We start from the raw sequence: 18,747 nt of genomic DNA on the forward strand, positions 1-18,747 counted from the left end.
GCTTTCCCTTGCCTTCCCTGTCACCTGTGCTTCCGAAATAATAATTTTGAAAATTTTTTACATTGAGGTTTTGCTCTGAGGCATGAATTGGTCAAGACGTTAAAATTGATATAGTGGTATAAATCTAAGAAAAAACATTATTATAGTGGAATTCTTAATGACTGGATAGGGTGTGTTTGTTTTGGAATTTGGCAGTGAAAATGGTGTTAGAGGAAGTAGGATCATGTGGTGACAGAAATGGGGTTTCAGAATGCAACGCAGAATGCTCTGTTCTTAATTCAAAATTAGCACTCTGCATTGCACATCGTAAATAATGAATGTTAACACTTTTACAAAGCAGAATACATGTTTCTGGTAACTATCTCTGAGAGAATTATTTATTTGAGAGACAAAATAAGAGATAGACCTCCCATCCCATGGTTCTCCCGAAATGACTGCAACAGCCAGACTTGGGCCAGGCAGAGAGCAGGAGCCAGGAACTCAGTGTAGGTTTTGTGTACAGGTGTCAGGGACCCAGGCATTTTGGTCATCATCTGCCGATAACCTAGGTGTGTATTTGCAGGAATCCAGAATCAGAAGTGTAGTGAAACTTAAACTCAGGCTTTGAAATGGGGGGATGGGGCCCTGTGGGGTCTTGACAGCTAGGCCAGTCACCCACCCTTAGGAACTATTTTATGCTTGTGTTACCAGGGTTTGACATGAATTGAATTTAGAATATCAGTGATGGGGCATGCCAGGTCAGCTTACTGCAGAGATATAAGCCCATTTGTATTGGTCTTAGAGAAAATCTGTGATATTACTTGCTGTGACATCAGAGGCATTGGACAATCTCTTAAGTAAACTATCTCGTTATAGTATTACATTAATTGTTCCTTTGAATGCCTGAAACAGTAATGTAGTTACTAGTGCTGGATATTTGAGTCATTGTGTAAAGTTGAAATTGATGAATGAACAGTGGCCTGTTAAATTTCTTCAGTGCTTCCCACTCTGCCGCCAGCATCTTTTGAGAAGTTTTAAATGTTTAGTTGATTTTTTGCATGAATTAACACTGTGTCGTATCTTATAACATAAAACTAAGGTTAGATATTGAACAGTTTCGTGTAGATTGTGTCTGCTGCTATGTAGAGAATCTGTACTGCAAGATAGAAATGATTTAACATACACATTGATTACATTTTTCTTTCTTTGCATTATTTATAAAATATTAACTCCTTAAGTGTTGCTTATTTTGATGCTTCAGTCTTTGAAACCTGAATATGTATTTTGTTATACAATTTCCTAACAGGCCCTCCTCATCATTTGAAAGTGAAACCTGATTCTGAAATTTTAGTTATAGAAAATGGAACAGCATTCCCATTTCAGGTGGAGGTTTTAGATGAGTCAGAAAATGTAACAGTGCAACCTAAGCTGATTGTTCATTGTAAGGTAAGTCTTTTGTAAGATGGATATATGTAGATTTTATTTTGAGTTCCACAGTTGTAAAGGACAGTGACTACATCTATTTTATCTAGATCTCATCTGTATATATACTGTACCTTTTATAGAACTATATCTAATATAGTGCTGCATCTTTACAAAATAACTGATTTATAGCAATCCTTACATAGTATGAGACTTTAGTTAAAATTATATAGAGAAATTTTTGTAAAACCCTCTTTGTCGATAGTTTTTAAGCCATCAGGGATGCCAGCTATGGGTGACAGTTTCTTACCCTCTCTTTCTTCACCTTCATCTCCCTCATATTTAGATAAACTATCTTATTTATAGATAAAAAGAAAAACTACCTAGCTAGTAAAGTATAAGGAATAAAGTAAAACAGAAATGAGTCGGGTTAAGTAGTTCTCTTTCTAAAGCAGTTATTACCTATTCTAAAATATTAGTCTTCATTGAAAGGGTAGATCAGATTTATGAAACAAAGGATTGACGGAGAGAAAGATCCTCCATCCACTGGTTCATTCCCCAAATGCCTGCAATGTCCAGAGCTGAACCAATCTGAAATTAGAAGCCAAGAGCTTCTTCCAGGTCTCCCATGTAGGTGTGGGTCCCAAGGGTTTGTGCTGTCCTCTGCTGCGCTCCCAGGCCATTAGCAACGAACAAGATGGAAAGTGGAGCAGCCAGGATATGAACTGGCACTCCCACATGGGATCCTGCCACTTGTAATTCAAGGATTCAGTCATTGAGCCATCGCAGTGGGCCTGAAAATTTACTATTCTTGTTTAGAAATCCTCTAGAACTCGGTGTTCCCAAAGAGAACGTTTAAAGTTAAAGATGAGGGCTTGACATGGTAGCCTAGTGACTAAAGTTCTCACCTTGCATGAGCTAGTATTCCATATGGGTGCCAGTTCTAATCCGGGCAGTCCCACTTCCCATAAGCTACCTGCTTGTGGCCCGGAAATAAGTTGAGCACACCCTGAAGCCTTGGTACCCTGCACGCATGTTGGAGACCCAGGGGACATTCCCAACTTGACACCATCTCAACTCCAGCCATTTCAGCCTCTTTGGGAGTGAACCAGCAGGTGGAAGATCTTTCTCTCTGTCTCTTCTTCTCTTTGTAATTTTGACTTTCCAATTTAAAAAAAAAAGTCTTTTAAAAAACTTAAATATGGAATGAAAATATAAATTTATTTTGATATACAAACTTTGTGAAATTCGTGGACGAGGTTTTGCCTGAAAAAGTTTGTTAAAACTCAACTTACGGTAAACTGTATATAGATCAAAATGGTTTTTTACCGTAGTTGTTTTGGTTTTTAAATTTTATTTTAGTTTTTATTGGAAAGTCAGATATACAGAGAGGAAGGTCTTTCATCCAATAATTCACTCCCGAAGTGGCTGCAAAGACAAACAGCCAATCTGAAGCAAGAAGCCAGGACTTCTTCCGGATCTCCCTCACGGGTGCAGAGTCCCAAGGCTTTGGGCTGTCCTCAATTGCTTTCCCAAGCCACAAACAGGGAGCTGAATGAGAAGTGGGGCCACCGGATTAAAGCTGGAAGGTTTATGAGAGCCCGCCGCATGTAAGGCAGGACTTAAGCCGCTAGGCTACTGTGCCGGGCCCCTTACCATAGTTTCGAAGTTTCCTTCATTTAGAATTTTCTCATGTATGGACCAAAATGGTAGCTGTTGTGATTGAAAATTGTTCGGTTATTGAGTAGCTACTTTTGGTTACGATCTTAACTCTTTTTTTGTTGTTGTTGTTGCCAAAAGTTTTTAGGTGCTCCAAGCCTTCCAGTGTACAGTGTTGATTGCAGTAGTTCTGGAACCAGCATTTTAACAGGATCTGCTATTCAAGTTCAGAATATTAAAAAAGACCAGATACTTAAAGCAAGAATTGAAATACCTGTAAGTTCTTATTAGTACTCATTCTCATTAGTTCAAGTCTTTGGCTTAAAAATAGTGAAGTAAAAAACTTAATAGCATTCCTTAATGGCACGAATGCCACTCCATGGATAGTCTGTCGGTTTATTTTCCTGCTAATTGCGCCTGAGTTCCCAGTGTATCTTGCATCCTCGTAAATATGAAGTTTTATTTTAATTTTTTAAAAAGATTTATTTTTATTGGAAAGGTAGATGTACAGAGAGGAGGAGAGATAGAGATGGAAGATCTTCTGTCCGATGATTCACTCCCCAAGTGACCGCAATGGCTGGTGCTGTGCCGATCCAAAGTCAGGAGCCAGGAACTTCTTTCCAGGTCTCCCACATGGTGCAGGGTCCCAGTGCTCTGGGCCACCCGCAACTGCTTTCCCAGGCCACAAGCAGGGAGATTGTTGGGAAGTGGGGCTGCCAGGATTAGAACCGATGCCCATATGCGATCTCTCCGCTTTCAAGGCAAGGACCACTACGCTGTCGTGCGGGGCTCTGTTTTTTTTTAAACAGTGTTTATTTGAAAGGTACAACGTAATCTAGTTGTGCTTTAGTGATCAGTGAAGCACTGATATCCCAAAAATAAATTATAACTCTGCCTCTTGTATAAGTTTAGTATTCATGGAGTATAGACTGCTTCTTTGGCAATAAGCAACTTTGTTGACTTACCCCAATTTATTAATGAATTTCAGTACAATAGTGTAGACAGTGTTTTGCCTAGAATTAAGCCACTGATTCAGTTGCCCACATTCCCAGAAGTGTTTGCATTTGTGTCCCTGCTAGATTCTCAGTTTGAGCTTCCAGCCAGTGCATACCCTGGAGACAGTGATGATGGTGCCAGCCCTGCAGGGAGCCTGGGTTTAGTTTCAGGCTGTTGGCTTTAGCCCTGGCCTAGCTGCAGCTGTTCAAAGTGACTAGGGAGTGAACTAGTGTTTGAAGTTCTCTATGTCTCTTTCTGTTTCAAATAAATAAAATAAATTTTAAAAGTACAGATACCATCAGTGTAATTTATTGCTATCAAATTGTAGATTTTATGGCCATTGTCTCAGATTTTGAGACAGCTTTGTTCTGCAGTGTGATTAAAATTTGACTTTGTTTATGAAAATTTAGAAATAAACTGGGAGGGAAATTTTAGTTCAAAAACACTATTTTTTTTTTTTTTTTTTTTTTTTTTGGTTTTTAAGATTTGTTTATTTTTATTGGAAAAGCAAATATACAGAGAGGAGCTTAGACCGAGAGGAAGGTCTTCCGTTTGATGATTCACTCCCCAAGTGACCGCAACAGCCAGTGCTGCGCCGATCTGAAGCTAGGAAACGGGGACTTCCTCCATTGTCTCCCACGTGGGTGCAGGGTCCCAAGGCTTTGGGCCGTCCTCGACTGCTTTCCCAGGCCACAAGCAGGGAGCTGAATGGGAAGTAGAGCTGCTGGGATTAGAACCGGTGGCCCTATGGGATCCTGACACATTCAAGGCGAGGACTTTAGCCACTAGGCCACTGAGCTGGGCCCTAATTTTTGGTTTTTCAAACATAGCCACTGTGATGTTATTGAAGTATAGAATTATTGTCTGCCAGTCCAATGGTATATCTTACTAATTATCTACCATGTTCGATTCCCAAGTGCTCTGCTTGGCATGCAGTTCCTGTGTGCATGTGAATGGCCTTGGAGGACAGTGAAGGATGGCCCTTGTTTGGGTCCTGGAGCTACCTGGGAGTCCTGAAAGAAACACCTGGTTCCCAGCTCTGGCCATTGTGGCCATTTGGGGTGTAAATCAGTAAATTGAAGATCTCTCTCTTTCTCTCTCTGACTCTTCCTTTCTCTGTAACTGATTTTCCAAGTTTAAAACAAAAACTTTAGAAGAAAAATAAACAAATACTAGAATTATTAGTTCTGCAGTGCCCTCTTCATGACAGTTTCTTACTGTAATGGTATATTTGATGCTCTTCCTTGGTAGTGTAATTGATTTCTTCAGCAATGTGAGGCAGTCATTAAAGTGAAAAAACTGCCCAGTACAAATATGTCTCTGTTTCTGTGTTGCCGTAGAGTTGTAAAGATGTCACACCTGTGGAGAAGACAATCAAGCTCCTGCCCAGTAGCCATGTGTCCAGATTACAGATATTCAGCATGGAAGGCCGGAAGGCCACCCAGATCAAACATCAGGGTGAAGTGAACTGGACAGCAGGTGACGTCATGCGCAATCTGATTTTTCAAATGTATGATGAAGGAGAAAGGGAAATTAATATAACATCAGCTTTAGCAGAAAAAATCAAAGTAAGTATATTTACAACATTGTTTATCTGCAGCAGTTTTATGAGTGGTTTCTAAAATGTCTATCACAGAAAAATTGTAGCTTGTTTAAAATTCCAGGCAAAGTAAGTTTTTTTTTTTTTTGCAACTAGATTAATGTTTTAATGTGTGACAAAATTGAACTTTTAAAAGTCATTTTGAGGGGCTGGTATTATGGCGTCGTGCAAGCTGCTGTTTATGGTGCTAAAAGTCCCTAAGATGGGATTAATACCCAAAGTAAGTCAGAAAATCAATTTATTTTCCTTCATATTGTTAAATTAGGACCTACTTAACATGTTGTTTTAAAGTTGTATAATAACATTGTTTTTGAAAATAAAATATTCTCAGAATTTATTCTTTGATCAAATCTGTATATTTTTCAAACAGTGACCACAGTAATAATTTTTTAGGGAAGCTCTGAATAAATGACATCAAATTCTTATTTTTTTGCATCCCAAGGTATGGCTGCATTAATTTATCATAGTAATATAAGAACATCATTCCAAATTATAACAGGATTTCTCCTTTTCCTTGGAGTAAGGAAAATGGATTATACAATTTAGTTTTCAGAATCTTTTTAAGATATATAACAATAACATCATTAGACTAAGCAATTCTGTCTAAAATCTATAATTTTCTCCCAGGTTAACTGGACTCCTGAGATTAACAAAGAACACTTGCTACGAGGTCTGCTTCCTGATGTGCAGGTGCCAACCTCTGTAAAAGACATGCGCTATTGCCAGGTTTCATTTCAAGATGATCATGTGTCTCTGGAAAGTGCATTTACAGTAAGGTTTGTGGAGTGAATACATTTTAAGCTACGTTAAAATTCATCATGTACCAGTAAGACTACTTTTTTCCGGTGTACACATGTGAAATTTGTATTTGTATTTGTATTTGAAGGAAGTAATACATTCCAAATTGTCTTTGGAGAAGTTTCACTGGAGATAGTTTTTGTTCTCGCTGTAGCCCTGCATTGAATTGGCTCTGTAGTAGCTGGAGGGATTAGAGCTTTCCTTTAAATTCCTCCTAGTGAAGCACCAATAAAAACACTTGTAAAATGACCTAGAAAGCCCTGAAAATTAACAGGTGGTGGATTAAGGAGTTATTAGGAAGGAAAAAATTTATAATTGACGATTGGTGATTTTGTAAAGCTGAGACCAAGCAGAATTATTAATACATTGAAAATGCAGAGAAAAGAGAAAAATTTAAGTAAATCTGCAGAAAAAAAGGCAAGGCTGTCTTTTGTTCTGGCCTGACAATTCTTTTGTCATTTCTTTTCTAATGACCTGTTGTACTTTAATTCCTTTGGCATCTGCTCTTTTAAATGACATCTGTTAGGATGCCCATATCCAGTACTGAGTACTGAAGTTTGCTTCCAGCCTCCTGCTGTTACCCACCCTGTAGAACAGCAAATGATGGGGCTCGGCCATCCACACTCAGCTCCTGGCCTTCCACGTGGCCCAACCACAGCCATTGTGAACACGGAATAAACCAGCAATGGCAACTCTTGCTCTCCTCAAATATTAGTAATAACAATTTTGCCATTTCTATGCTATTTTTTAATAATACAAAAAAAAAAAAAGACTAGAAGGAAGTTTTTTTTTTTAAATTTTAAAGAAATGTTAAATGTATGAAAAGATGGGTATGCTTCCCCTCATTGGACATTATATGTGTCAAAACATCATCTTGTGACACACTATAAATGTATGCAATTTTCATGTGTAATAAAATTCAGACTTTCCCTATACCATCTTATGATATACAATAAATGTATGCAATTTTCATGTGTAATTTAAAATTTAAAAATTGTTTCTTTATATCTTCCTGTCTGACCATATTCAGATCTCTAGAAAAATTATCAAGTTTATTTAAAAATTGAGATCACAGAAACACATTCAGAGTTAGAATGGGTAGAGAGGAGAAAGGAGAGAAGTTTCTATATTCATTATCTGTTCATGGGAAGAGAAGGGGCACCCCTTCCCTTTGCTTGTCTCTTGTCAACCTGGGAAGGAGAGTGGCTAAATAATACCACTCTCCAGTCCCAGCTGAAGGAGAGAATAACCTGGGGACGGACTCATTTAATTGACAAGTGAATAGACTGTATTAGCTGGGAGAAGTATGGCTTCCAATTCATGAGTCTAAGCTTGCTACCTGCCTGTCCCATTTCATTCCCTCTTGAGATTTCCAACCCATATTAAGGGTTGCTGAAGGATGTAGTTTCATCGCATCTTCTGTTGCAACTTCCTGCTTATTAGGGGTGTAGGCCTCATGTCTTGGGTTTGGAAATTTCTGTCTCATCTAATGGATTGATCTCACAAGCCATAGAAAATGTACCTGATGCCAATGACTGTGTCCCTCGCATCATCATTGCCACTCTGGGAAATCAGTGACCATTTTCTGACTTTTGAAGTGGACTCTGAGGGCCTCACCTGGTCCACAGGAGGAGACCAGCTCATTCTTTGCTTGCACCTGGGCGTGATCTTCTCCCTTGCACAGAAGTCAGCACAACAAGTGGTATAACATACACTGTGTATTCTGATACCAGGGTGTACATCCTGTCTGTGGTCTCTGGTCTCTGGACTGGGAGTGAGGGGACATGAAAACCCAGGTTTCTTGGTGATGCCAAAGGCCATCAGTAAGCCTTCTCCATGACCCTGTCCTTAGGTCCCTCGCCTAGGAAAATTGTGACCACATATAATCTGCCAGGTCCCTATCATGCTCAGACTGTTCTTGCTGACCTGTTTGCTCAGTGTTCTCTTGTCATAATTTTTGTTAGTATAATATAGACGCTAAGAGTTGTGCTTATAATAGTTTGAGTTGAGTTCACTGTCATGGCAAACTCTTCCTGTTTTCTCTTCTGCTAATAGCTATATTCTGTAAATTGAAGAGATACAGAGGTGGTTTTGTCTATAGATTTTAGAGCATGTATGCGTATTACTTTATAGCATGTTAGAACTGCTTTTATTCTGCAGTAAATGTTACAACTAAAACTTTTTACTTTGTTCACTAATTTCAGACCACTCCCTGATGAACCTAAACATTTAAAATGTGAATTGAAAGGAGGAAGAACAGTACAGATGGGTCAGGAGCTTCAAGGAGAAATTGGTTAGTGTGGCCACTTTTTTTAAAAGCTTCCATAGTGTTTCCTTACCTCAATATTTTCACACACATAATCTGAAAGAAAAGCTTTTGGGGTCTATATGATATCATTGGGTTAAATTCTGTTGTAGGGGATGGATGTTTGGCTTAGCAGTTAAGATGGAGGTTGCGGTACTTGTGTCCCGTTATTGGAGTATTTGGGTGCTCACTTCGACAGCGCGTATACTAAAATTGGAGTACTTGGGCTATATCTCATTCACTCCAGATTCCAGTTTTATAGTAATGTTAACTCTGGGGAACAATGGAAATAGCTTAAATAATTGGATTCCTATCACCAAACTGGGGGACTTGGTTCTAGGCATTCGTCACCCTTTTTGTTCGCTTGCTTGGTTTCAAACTCTAAAAAGCAATAATTAAATATTTTTTTTAATAAAAACTAGACAAGATCAGTAAAAGAAGGAAACCAATTTTTCTTTTTATTCTGTTGAGCAAGATTGAAGTATTTTTGGCTATTTTTGTCTAGTTTGATGTAAGTTTGAAATCTGTGGCAAAATAGTTGTTTAAAGATAGCTTATCTTTTTAAAAATACTTAGTATTAAAAGTGTAAGGCAATGTATGATTGAATTCTTATGTAGCTTGCATTTTTCTCATACCTGTAACATCCCATATTGTTAAAATAATTTCTTTCAAATTTCATACTAAAACATGTGGACTTATACTAGCCTTATTAAATTGTTCAAATTTATACCAAAAACTTGTGTAAGGGAATACACCCTTGTTTCTATGCATAATTTTAATTGTATTGCAAATTCCTGTATCTTTTATTTAAAAGGTAATACTTTAATTGTTTTCTTTAGTTATAATAATTACAGATCAGTATGGAAATCAAATTCCATCATTTTCAGAAGATTCTCTATCTGCTTTGTCAATTGCTGGAGTTGGACTTGATAGTTCAAATTTGAAAACTACTTTTCAGGTATGCTACTTAATATAAAAACTGGAGTATATGTCATTGTTTCATGTGTAACAGAAGGTTGGAAAAAACAAATACTTAAAAGCTGTTTGATTCCAGTGTTCATAATGAGAAGTCATAAAAGGTATTAAAACTTAAAATGAAAATTTAAAAATTTTAATGAGTGAACTTGAATAGCTCCTCTGTTGCCATTATCCAACTTCAACAGTTACCATTTCTTGCATTGTGATCATCTTACAGCAAATTCTAGATCTAATATTTTACTCATAAAATATGCTGGTATATGTATGTATAAAGGTGGTATTTAAAGTAGTTTTTTTTTTTTTCTTTATTATTTAACTTCAGTAATTACATTGTATTATGTGAAACAATTACATAGATACTTGGGTTCTCCCCACCCCTCCCCAAACCCTCCTACCATGGTGGATTCCTCCACCTTGTTGCATAACCACAGCTCAAGTTCAGTTGAGATTCCCCCATTGCAAGCGTATACCAAACATAGAGTCCAGCATCTTATTGTCCAGTCAAGTTCAACGGCTTCTTAGGTATACCCTCTCTGGTCTGAAGACAGAGCCAGCAGAGTATCATCCCAGTCAATTGAAAGCTCCAACATACCATCAGCAAAAATTTACTTCATTATGGAATTAATTGACATAGTATGAGTAACCAATATGTTAAAAGTAAATGCGAGTTCCCAGTCACCTTCTGTGACCACCTCACCTATACTTCAATTTTAGTTTATACACAACATATAACATTCAAAACATAACATGTTATACATAACATCATATCATCTTAAATTAAGGCAAACATGTGGTATTTAACCTTTTGGGATTGGCTCATTTCCCTTAGCATTATGGTTTCCAGTTTGGCCCATTTGGCCACAAAGAATTGCATTTTGTTGTTTTTAATAGCTGAGTAGTATTCCATGGAGTAGATGAACCATAGCTTTCTTATCCAATCCTCTGTTGATGGGCATTTTGGTTGCTTCCATGTTTTTGCAATTACTGATTGTGCTGCTATGAGCATAGGAGTGCATGTTGGTTTCTCATAAAACAAGTGTTCTGGATATATTCCTAGGAGTGCTATTGCTGGATCATACGGTATGTTGAATTTGAGTTGTTTGAATATTCTCCATACTGATTTCCATAGAGGCTGTACCAGCCTGCAGCCCCACCAGCAGTGGAGTAGGGTTCCCTTTTCCCCGCAACCTCGCCAACAAGTGTTGTTGGTGCTTTTATTCATGTGGGCCAGTCTTACTGGCGTTAGGTGGTACCTCATTGATGTTTTAATTTGGATTTCCCTTATTGCCAGGGAACTTGAGCATTTTTTCATATGTTTATTTGCCATTTGGGTTTGTTCCTTTGTGAAGTGTTTGCCCATTTCCCGTGCCCATTTCTTGAGTGGCTTGTTTGTTTTGACATTTTGGTTGTTTTGTAGCTCTTTGTATATTCTGGAGATCAGCCCTCTATCACCTATGTCGTGTGCGAAGATCTTCTCCCATTCTGTGGGTTGCCTTTTTACTTTGTTAATTGTTTCTCTAGCTGTACAGAAGCTTCTTAGTTTGATGAGGTCCCAATTGTTTATTTTGGTCTCGATTTCTACTGCATTTGGAGTCTTTTTTAGGAAGTGAGGGCCTACCCCTAAGTGTTCCAGTGTGTTTCCAACATTTTCTTCCAAAAGTTTGAAGGTTTCTGGATGTAGGTTTAGATCTGTTATCCATTTAGATCTGATCTTAGTGTATGGTGAGAGATGTGGATCTATTTTTTTGTTTCTGCAGGCTATCAACCAGTTGTCCCAACAGCATTTATTGAACAGACCTTCCCATTTGCCTGGATTGTCGTTTGTCTTTTTGTCAAAGATTATTTGGCTGTATCTGTGTGGGTTTCCTTCTGGTGTTTCTATTCTGCTCCATTGATCTTCCTCTCTATCTTTGTGCCAGTACCACGCTGTTTTGATAACCACTGCCCTATAGTATGTCCAGAGGTCCGGAACTGTGATTCCCCCTGCTAACTTCCTGTTCTTCAGGATGGTTCTAGCTATCCATGGTTTTTTGTGCTTCCAGATGAACCTTTGGATCATTGTTTCCAGTTCCATGAAGAATGTTTTGGGCAATTTGATTGGGATTGCGTTGAATGTATATATTGCTTTTGGCAGTATAGACATTTTAATGATATTGATTTTACCTATCCAGGAGCATGGGATGTTACTCCATCTTTTGAGGTCTTGTTCAATTTCTTTTTTAAGTAGTTTGTAGTTTTCTTCAAATAAGTCTCCTACATTTTTGGTTAGATTTATTCCCAGATATTTCATACTTTTCTCTGTTATTTTGAATGGTATCTTGCTGGTTAAGTCTTTTTCCATCTTGGGGCTGTTCGCATACACTATGGCTGTTGATTTTTGTTCATTAATTTTGTACCCTGCCACTCTACCAAACTCTCGTACAAGTTCTAGCAGTCTCTGTATTGAGTCTCTTGGCTCTTCTACATAAAGAATCATATCATCTGCGTATAGTGAGAGTTTAACTTCTTCGTTTCCCATTTGGATTCCTCTGATTTCTTTTTCTTGTCTTATGGCCTCAGCGAGTACCTCTAGGACTATGTTGAATAGTAGTGGAGAAAGTGGACATCCCTGTCTTGTTCCAGATCTCAGTGGGAAGGGTTCCAGTTTTTCTCCATTCAGTATGATGCTGGCGTTGGGTTTTTCATATATGGCTTTAATTATGTTGTGGATTTTTCCATCTATGCCTACCTTGGTTAGGGTTTTTAGTAGGAAGTGGTGTTGGATTTTGTCGAAAGCTTTTTCTGCATCTATTGATACTATCATGTGATTCTTGTTTTTCAGTTTTTGGATGTGGTGTATCACATTTATGGATTTGCGAATGTTGAACCATCCCTGCATTCCAGGGATGAATCCTACTTGATCTGGATGAACGATCTGTCTGATGTGTTTTTGAATTCTGTTGGCTAGGATTTTGTTGAGAATCTTAGCATCAATGTTCATCAAAGAGATAGGTCTGTAGTTTTCCTTCTCTGTTAGTTCTCTGTCTGGTTTTGGGATTAAGGTAATGTTGGCTTCATAGAATGAGTTTGGAAGGGTTGCCTCTTTTTCTATTGTTTTGAAGAGTTTGTAGAGGATTGGGGTCAGTTCTGTTCGGAATGTTTTGTAGAATTCTGGAGTGAAGCCGTCTGGGCCTGGGCTTTTCTTTGTTGGGAGGTCTTTAATCACTGATTCAATCTCTACTTCAGTTATGGGTTTGTTCAGGTCGTTTGTTGCCTCTGGGCTAAGTTTTGGCAGGTGGTAGAAGTCTAAGAACTTTTCCATTTCTTGGTGATCTTCTGATTTGTTGGAGTACAGTGCTTTGTAGTAATTTCTAATTATGGCCTTAATGGATGCGGTGTCTGTTGTTATGTTGCCTTTTTCATCTTTGATGCTGTTAATTCTTGCCTTCTCTTGTTTTTTCCTTGTCAGTCGCGCCAGTGGGGTGTCTATCTTGTTTATCTTCTCAAAAAACCAGCTTTTTGATTCATTGATTTTGTGTATGGTTTTTTTAATTTCTATCTGGTTGATTTCCTCCCTTGTTTTGATGATTTCTTGTTTCCTATTGTGTGTGGGGCTCTTCTGCTGTTGTTTTTCCAATTCCTGGAGGTGTGTGTTTAGTTCCTGTATTTGGCGCCTCTCTTGGGCCTTGACATGAGCTCCAATTGCGATGAGTTTACCCCGTAGCACTGCTTTGGCAGTGTCCCACAAATTTTGGAATGTTGTGTCAGAGTTTTCATTGGTTTCCATAAATTTTTTGATCTCATCTTTAATTTCTTCTCTGATCCATTGTTCGTTTAATAGCATATTGTTCAGCCTCCAAGAGTTTCTGTATTTCCTGGGACATTTTGAATTGCTGATTTCCAGCTTCATTCCGTGGTGGTCTGAGAGGGTACATGGTATGATTCCTATCTTTTTGAAGTTATTTAGGTTTGCTTTGTGTCCTATCATGTGGTCGATCCTGGAGAAGGTGCCATGCACTGCTGAAAAAAATGTATAATCTGTGGCCTTAGGGTAAAAAATTCTATAGATGGCAACCAAGTTGCCATTATCCAACTTCAACAGTTACCATTTCTTGCATTGTGATCATCTTACAGCAAATTCTAGATCTAATATTTTACTCATAAAATATGCTGGTATATGTATGTATAAAGGTGGTATTTAAAGTAGTTATTTAAAAATAATTTCTTGGTCACACAAAATTTTGGTCAGGTTAACTTAACAAATAAAAACTGTGGCAGAATTCTTTGAATCTAAAAAACACAGGAATATTTTACTCTGAGCAGAGCAAAATTTTGTTCATGTTGGAATTGGATACTCAAGGAACCTGGTGTGCTGGAGTAGATGACAGTTCTCGCAGGTTTAAGGGTAGTTGGATTCATTCATGGGTTTTGAAGCTTCTCCTTTTAGGATCTCCATTACACTCTTTAATTGACAGAATATTCACAAGAATAGTCTTCTAGCCCTTCTGATTAAATTTTCTGTCTCCATTAAGCTGTTTTGCTGTTGATTTCTAGTTTTCAGAATGTTGCTTTTATTCTGTTAGAGTCCTGCTGAGAAACTTGTAATGATGGTTTTGTCCAATGGTAAAGTGCTCAGTGATGTTTAGGAAGTCATCACACATACAGATGAAATGAGAACAAGTGTGCTCCTGTTTCCTGTTAGTCACAGCACAGGTTCCTGTCTTTTTTCACCTCAGTGCTCCTAAACTGTGACTTGTTTTGCTCCATCTTTAGTTATTCTCTGTGAATTAGATAGAATATTGCCATTTATGTATATAAACACATTGGGGAAAAACATGTTGCAATATCTCTCAGCCTAAAATCTTTCCTTTAGCATTACCCACAATCACTATGACTTCTTTTAGTCCTATATGCTTATCCTTTTTATAGCAAGTCCTCCTTTTTATAGAAAAACCTCTTCTAAGAGTGCATATGTTGTTTTTCTCAGAGTAGACTGCTTTGATCATACTGTGTGTGTGTGTGTGTGTGTGTGTGTGTTCTGTTCTGCCTAACCAAACCTAGTAGTCAGATTTTGCTACTCATTTTGTGCCATTATCATGCCTGCCAGCATTTTACATTTGACCACATTTAAAATAAGTTACCTTAGTGTAGCGTGTAATGCCCTCTTGGAGCTCACACCTTTCACTTCCCAGAGCTCTTTACTCTCCAGCCAGGTGAAGTTTTTTCTGCTGTTGGCACCGTTACAACTGACATACTATGTTAGTTCATTTTCAGAATTTTGTAGTTAGCACTGTTTGTACTCATCCAGAATTTATACATGCAAACTCATTTTCCAAATTTGAAATAAAATCAGAATAACTTCATGTTTTAATAACATTTAAAACATGACATTTTAAAAACCACCTGCTCAAAAGGTTTTTTTCCATTTTTTTCTGTATTAAATGTGGAATGCTGAAATACACTTCGTATTTTGAATTTTCGATAATCTTACTACCAAATTTAGTTCATTTTTTAAAAAAATATTGAGAATTTCTTCTACAGAATTGTTTGTTTTTCAATTACTGTTTCCATAAAATGATATACAAATGTTGTTTCAGGTCATAAAATTTGCACTCTGTTTCTGATTTTTAAATTTTGATAAAGTAACTTATACTTAGTGGAAATTTAAGAAGATCAGATAATTAGAATATACTTTGAAATGTGACTACCTTGGTGCTTATGCCAATGTACAACCACACGTGGTCTTTTAGTCACATTGCAATGATAAGTTAGTTTCATTGATTCCCATTAATACAACAAGTTGGGCATTATTCTGTGAACAGTGTTAAAGCCCTTACCCTTGTGCAGAATCACCCCAAAATTGGAAGGAATACAACAGATAAGAAAAAGGCACAAAACAGAATAGTGTGCTACTGTATGGTGTCAGGGAAGACCGTTTTATGACAGCCTTCAGTATGTGAAGCTAAGAAGTGGTGCAGATGTCTGGTGAGCAATACTTCAAGCAGAGGGAAAGAACAAATGTAAAAGCTGTTAGTCAGACTCATGCTATGCTAATCAGGTGACGGAAAAGAGGCTATCAGATTGAGGATTCCTGATCTGAAATCCAGCTTCTTGAGCGCAGACATGTTGCTCTAATAGTTTTGAATTTGACGACATTTGAGATTTTTTGGTTAGGGATGTTCAACTGATAAAGTCTGTGCAAGTAATTCAAAATCTAAAATTTCTGGAAATGGAAATATTTCTGACTTTAAACATTTCAGATGAGGTATACATAATATGCACATGGAAAAGGGAAGTAAAGAAAAGATTGCAGTAAAAAGAAGTCACCAGAACTTTAGATCTTTCTCCACCCAAAAATGGAAACTGGCTTCTTGTTTGTGGAAGTGAACTTTTACTTATTGGAAGCTGATATTGGTGCATCTTGCTTGCCTACATCTATGGCCCATGGTGATAGCACATTTTATTTGAAGATTTACCAGTATCCTCTGTCTTTCTCAATATATTTTCCCTCACTAGGAAAACACACGAAGTATATGTGTACGGGGTGTCAGATTCACTCCAGGTCCTCCTGGAAACAAGGATCTTTGTTTTACTTGGCGTGAATTTTCTGACTTTATTCGAGTACAGCTCATTTCTGGGCCTCCAGCTAAACTTATCCTTACTGACTGGCCAGAAGTAAAGGAGGTAAGTCCGTCATGTCTTCTCTAAAGTAATGCAGTATCACATGACTTAGTGCTTTCAAATTGTCATTGGATCCGAATAGCAGCTAGTTACCATCCTAACTCTAACAATGACAGAAGGCCTAGATAGTAATATTGTTAAGGCTTATTGAATTTATCATTGTATCCTAGTTGAACAAGGAGTGTTGGTACTGAGATTGTGACATACAATGCCAGCAGTCCCGTCTGGGTACCAGTTCAAGTTCCATCTACTCGAGCTTTCCTGCTAATGTACCTGAGAAAGCAGTAGAGGATGGTGGCAAGTACTTGGGTGCCTGCACTGAAGTGACAGATTGAAAAGTTCCTAGCTGCTGTCTTCAGCCGGGCCCAACTCCATGCATTACAGCCATGTATAAAGCAAGATAGCAGCTGGAACAGCTCGCTCTCTCTCGCTTTCTCTCTCTTTCTCTCGCTCTCTCTCTTTTTACCTGAATATAATAATTCAGACTTATTTTTTATCTGGAAGCAATTACATTTGTAAATTGACACATTTTTATACATAGTGGTACAAGTAAAATACGTATAGTTTCACTCCAGGAAAAATAATGTATTTCTGGATTGAATAAATCTTGAAATTTTTGCTTAATAAACTTGCTGGGGGGGCTGTTGAGAAAAATATATAAGAGCAGCTTACTAAATGAACAAATTATTAGGATTTACATGCAGATACCACAGTAATACAGAAACTAAGAAAACAATTTTAACTTACTGATTATTAGCACTGTGATTATATGAAGGTAAAACTAGGAAAGTAGCAATCAATTTACCTAGTTTTCTAATTTAATCAATAGCATTCTTATTTTATCAAAGAGGAAACTGAACTTCTGAAATGTTAAATGCAAATGCCAAAAATAAAAAGATTTTTGCTGATTAGCATTTGATTTTAAAAATTTTCTTTTTCCATTATGTTCCAGAAAACTATGTTGCTAGTTGCCAGCTTTATGACATAGCAGATAAAGGCAATCCCTGCAACACCAGTGTCTCAACCATCACACTGTCAGTGCAACTCCTTGCTAATGACCTGGGAAAAGCAATGGAAAATGACTCACGTTTCTGGGCCCTGTCAGCCATGCAGCCATGTGGGAGACCAAAAAGCTGCTGGCTTCCACCTGGCTCAGCTCTGGACATTTAGGCCATCTGGGGAGAGAGAGCAAGTAGATAGGAAATCTCTCTCTAACTTTGACTTTCAAATAAATAAATCTTAAAAAAATTAATCAGTTACTAAAAATGATCTTTAAAAGTAGTTATGTTAGACTGGAATGATATACTGTGCTTTTATATTTAGCAATTACCAACACTTCTTTAGAACCAAGCTGCCAGTCCCAGTATAATGGGTCAATGGCTAAATCCTCACCTTGCAAATATCAGGATCCCATATGGGCACCACTTTATATCCCAGTTTTCCACCTCCAATCAGGCTCCCTGCACCCGTGTGGGAGACCTGGAGGAGGTTCCTGGCTTCAGATCAGCTCAACTCCAACTATTGTGGCCATTTAGGGAGTTAGCCAGCAGCTGGAAGATCTTTTTTCTGTCTCCTTTTTTCTATAAAGTCTGATCTGCCTTTCCAATAAAAATAAATAGACCTTTGAAACAAAAGAAAATAAGCAACAGCAACAAAAAAACAAGGTATCTTTTTTTATTATTTATTTAGATTGTTGTTGACTTGAAGGGCAGAATTAGAGAGGGAGAGCAGAGAGATCTTCATGCACTGGTTCACTCTCTGAATGCCAGTAGTGGCCTAGCCCTGTCCAAAACGAAGAGCGACTTGTGAGTGTTCTGTGGGTGCAGGGAACCAGGCTCCGGGTACTCAGCTGCTTTCCCAGGACATGAGCAGGGAGCTGCATCGAAGTGGAGCAGCCAACGAGCAGTGCGTTGCCCATATGGAATGTCAGAGCTGCTTTGACAATGGCCATGGAGTTACTGTCCATGTCACAGCCCCACCCTCCGAGAGTCAAACTTTTCATTTAGTTTACAGAGCCTATTGTAAGATATAGTCACATAAAACTTCATGGACACATGCATTATGTCCAAACTAGTTGGAAGTTTTTCTTTGCCGTTTTACCCATGCATGGTATTCTGTTAGTTTTTCTCCCACATCCAGTGGCTTTTCAGCATAATTTAGTAACAACTTTTTTAGGTAGTAGATGAAGCAACATTATCCCTTTTTGCTCTTTCAGTTTTGTTTTTTAAGATTTATTTATTTATTTGAAGGGAAAGTTAAAAAAAGAGGCAATCTTTCATCCACTGGTTCACTCCCTAAAATGGCCACAGTGGCTAGGCCAAAGACAAGAGCCCAGGGTTTCATCTGGTTT

The 18,747-nt window shown here is 38.0% G+C and overlaps 1 protein-coding gene across 4 annotated transcripts in view; it reads left to right on the forward strand.

Annotated features, from left to right (window-relative positions):
• The window catches only part of SMCHD1 (structural maintenance of chromosomes flexible hinge domain containing 1), a 140,872-nt gene that overhangs the window by 66,111 nt on the left and 56,014 nt on the right, over positions 1-18,747 (forward strand). For all 4 annotated transcript variants that reach the window (XM_058677105.1, XM_058677106.1, XM_058677103.1 and 1 more), the window contains exons 23-29: positions 1,286-1,425; positions 3,202-3,336; positions 5,397-5,624; positions 6,284-6,432; positions 8,659-8,747; positions 9,599-9,717; positions 16,233-16,400. In XM_058677105.1, the coding sequence (XP_058533088.1) occupies positions 1,286-1,425; positions 3,202-3,336; positions 5,397-5,624; positions 6,284-6,432; positions 8,659-8,747; positions 9,599-9,717; positions 16,233-16,400 (1,028 nt within the window). The remainder of the gene's footprint in view (positions 1-1,285; positions 1,426-3,201; positions 3,337-5,396; positions 5,625-6,283; positions 6,433-8,658; positions 8,748-9,598; positions 9,718-16,232; positions 16,401-18,747) is intronic.

This window comes from Ochotona princeps, chromosome 18 (assembly GCF_030435755.1).
Source record: "Ochotona princeps isolate mOchPri1 chromosome 18, mOchPri1.hap1, whole genome shotgun sequence".
Classification (NCBI taxonomy): domain Eukaryota; kingdom Metazoa; phylum Chordata; class Mammalia; order Lagomorpha; family Ochotonidae; genus Ochotona; species Ochotona princeps.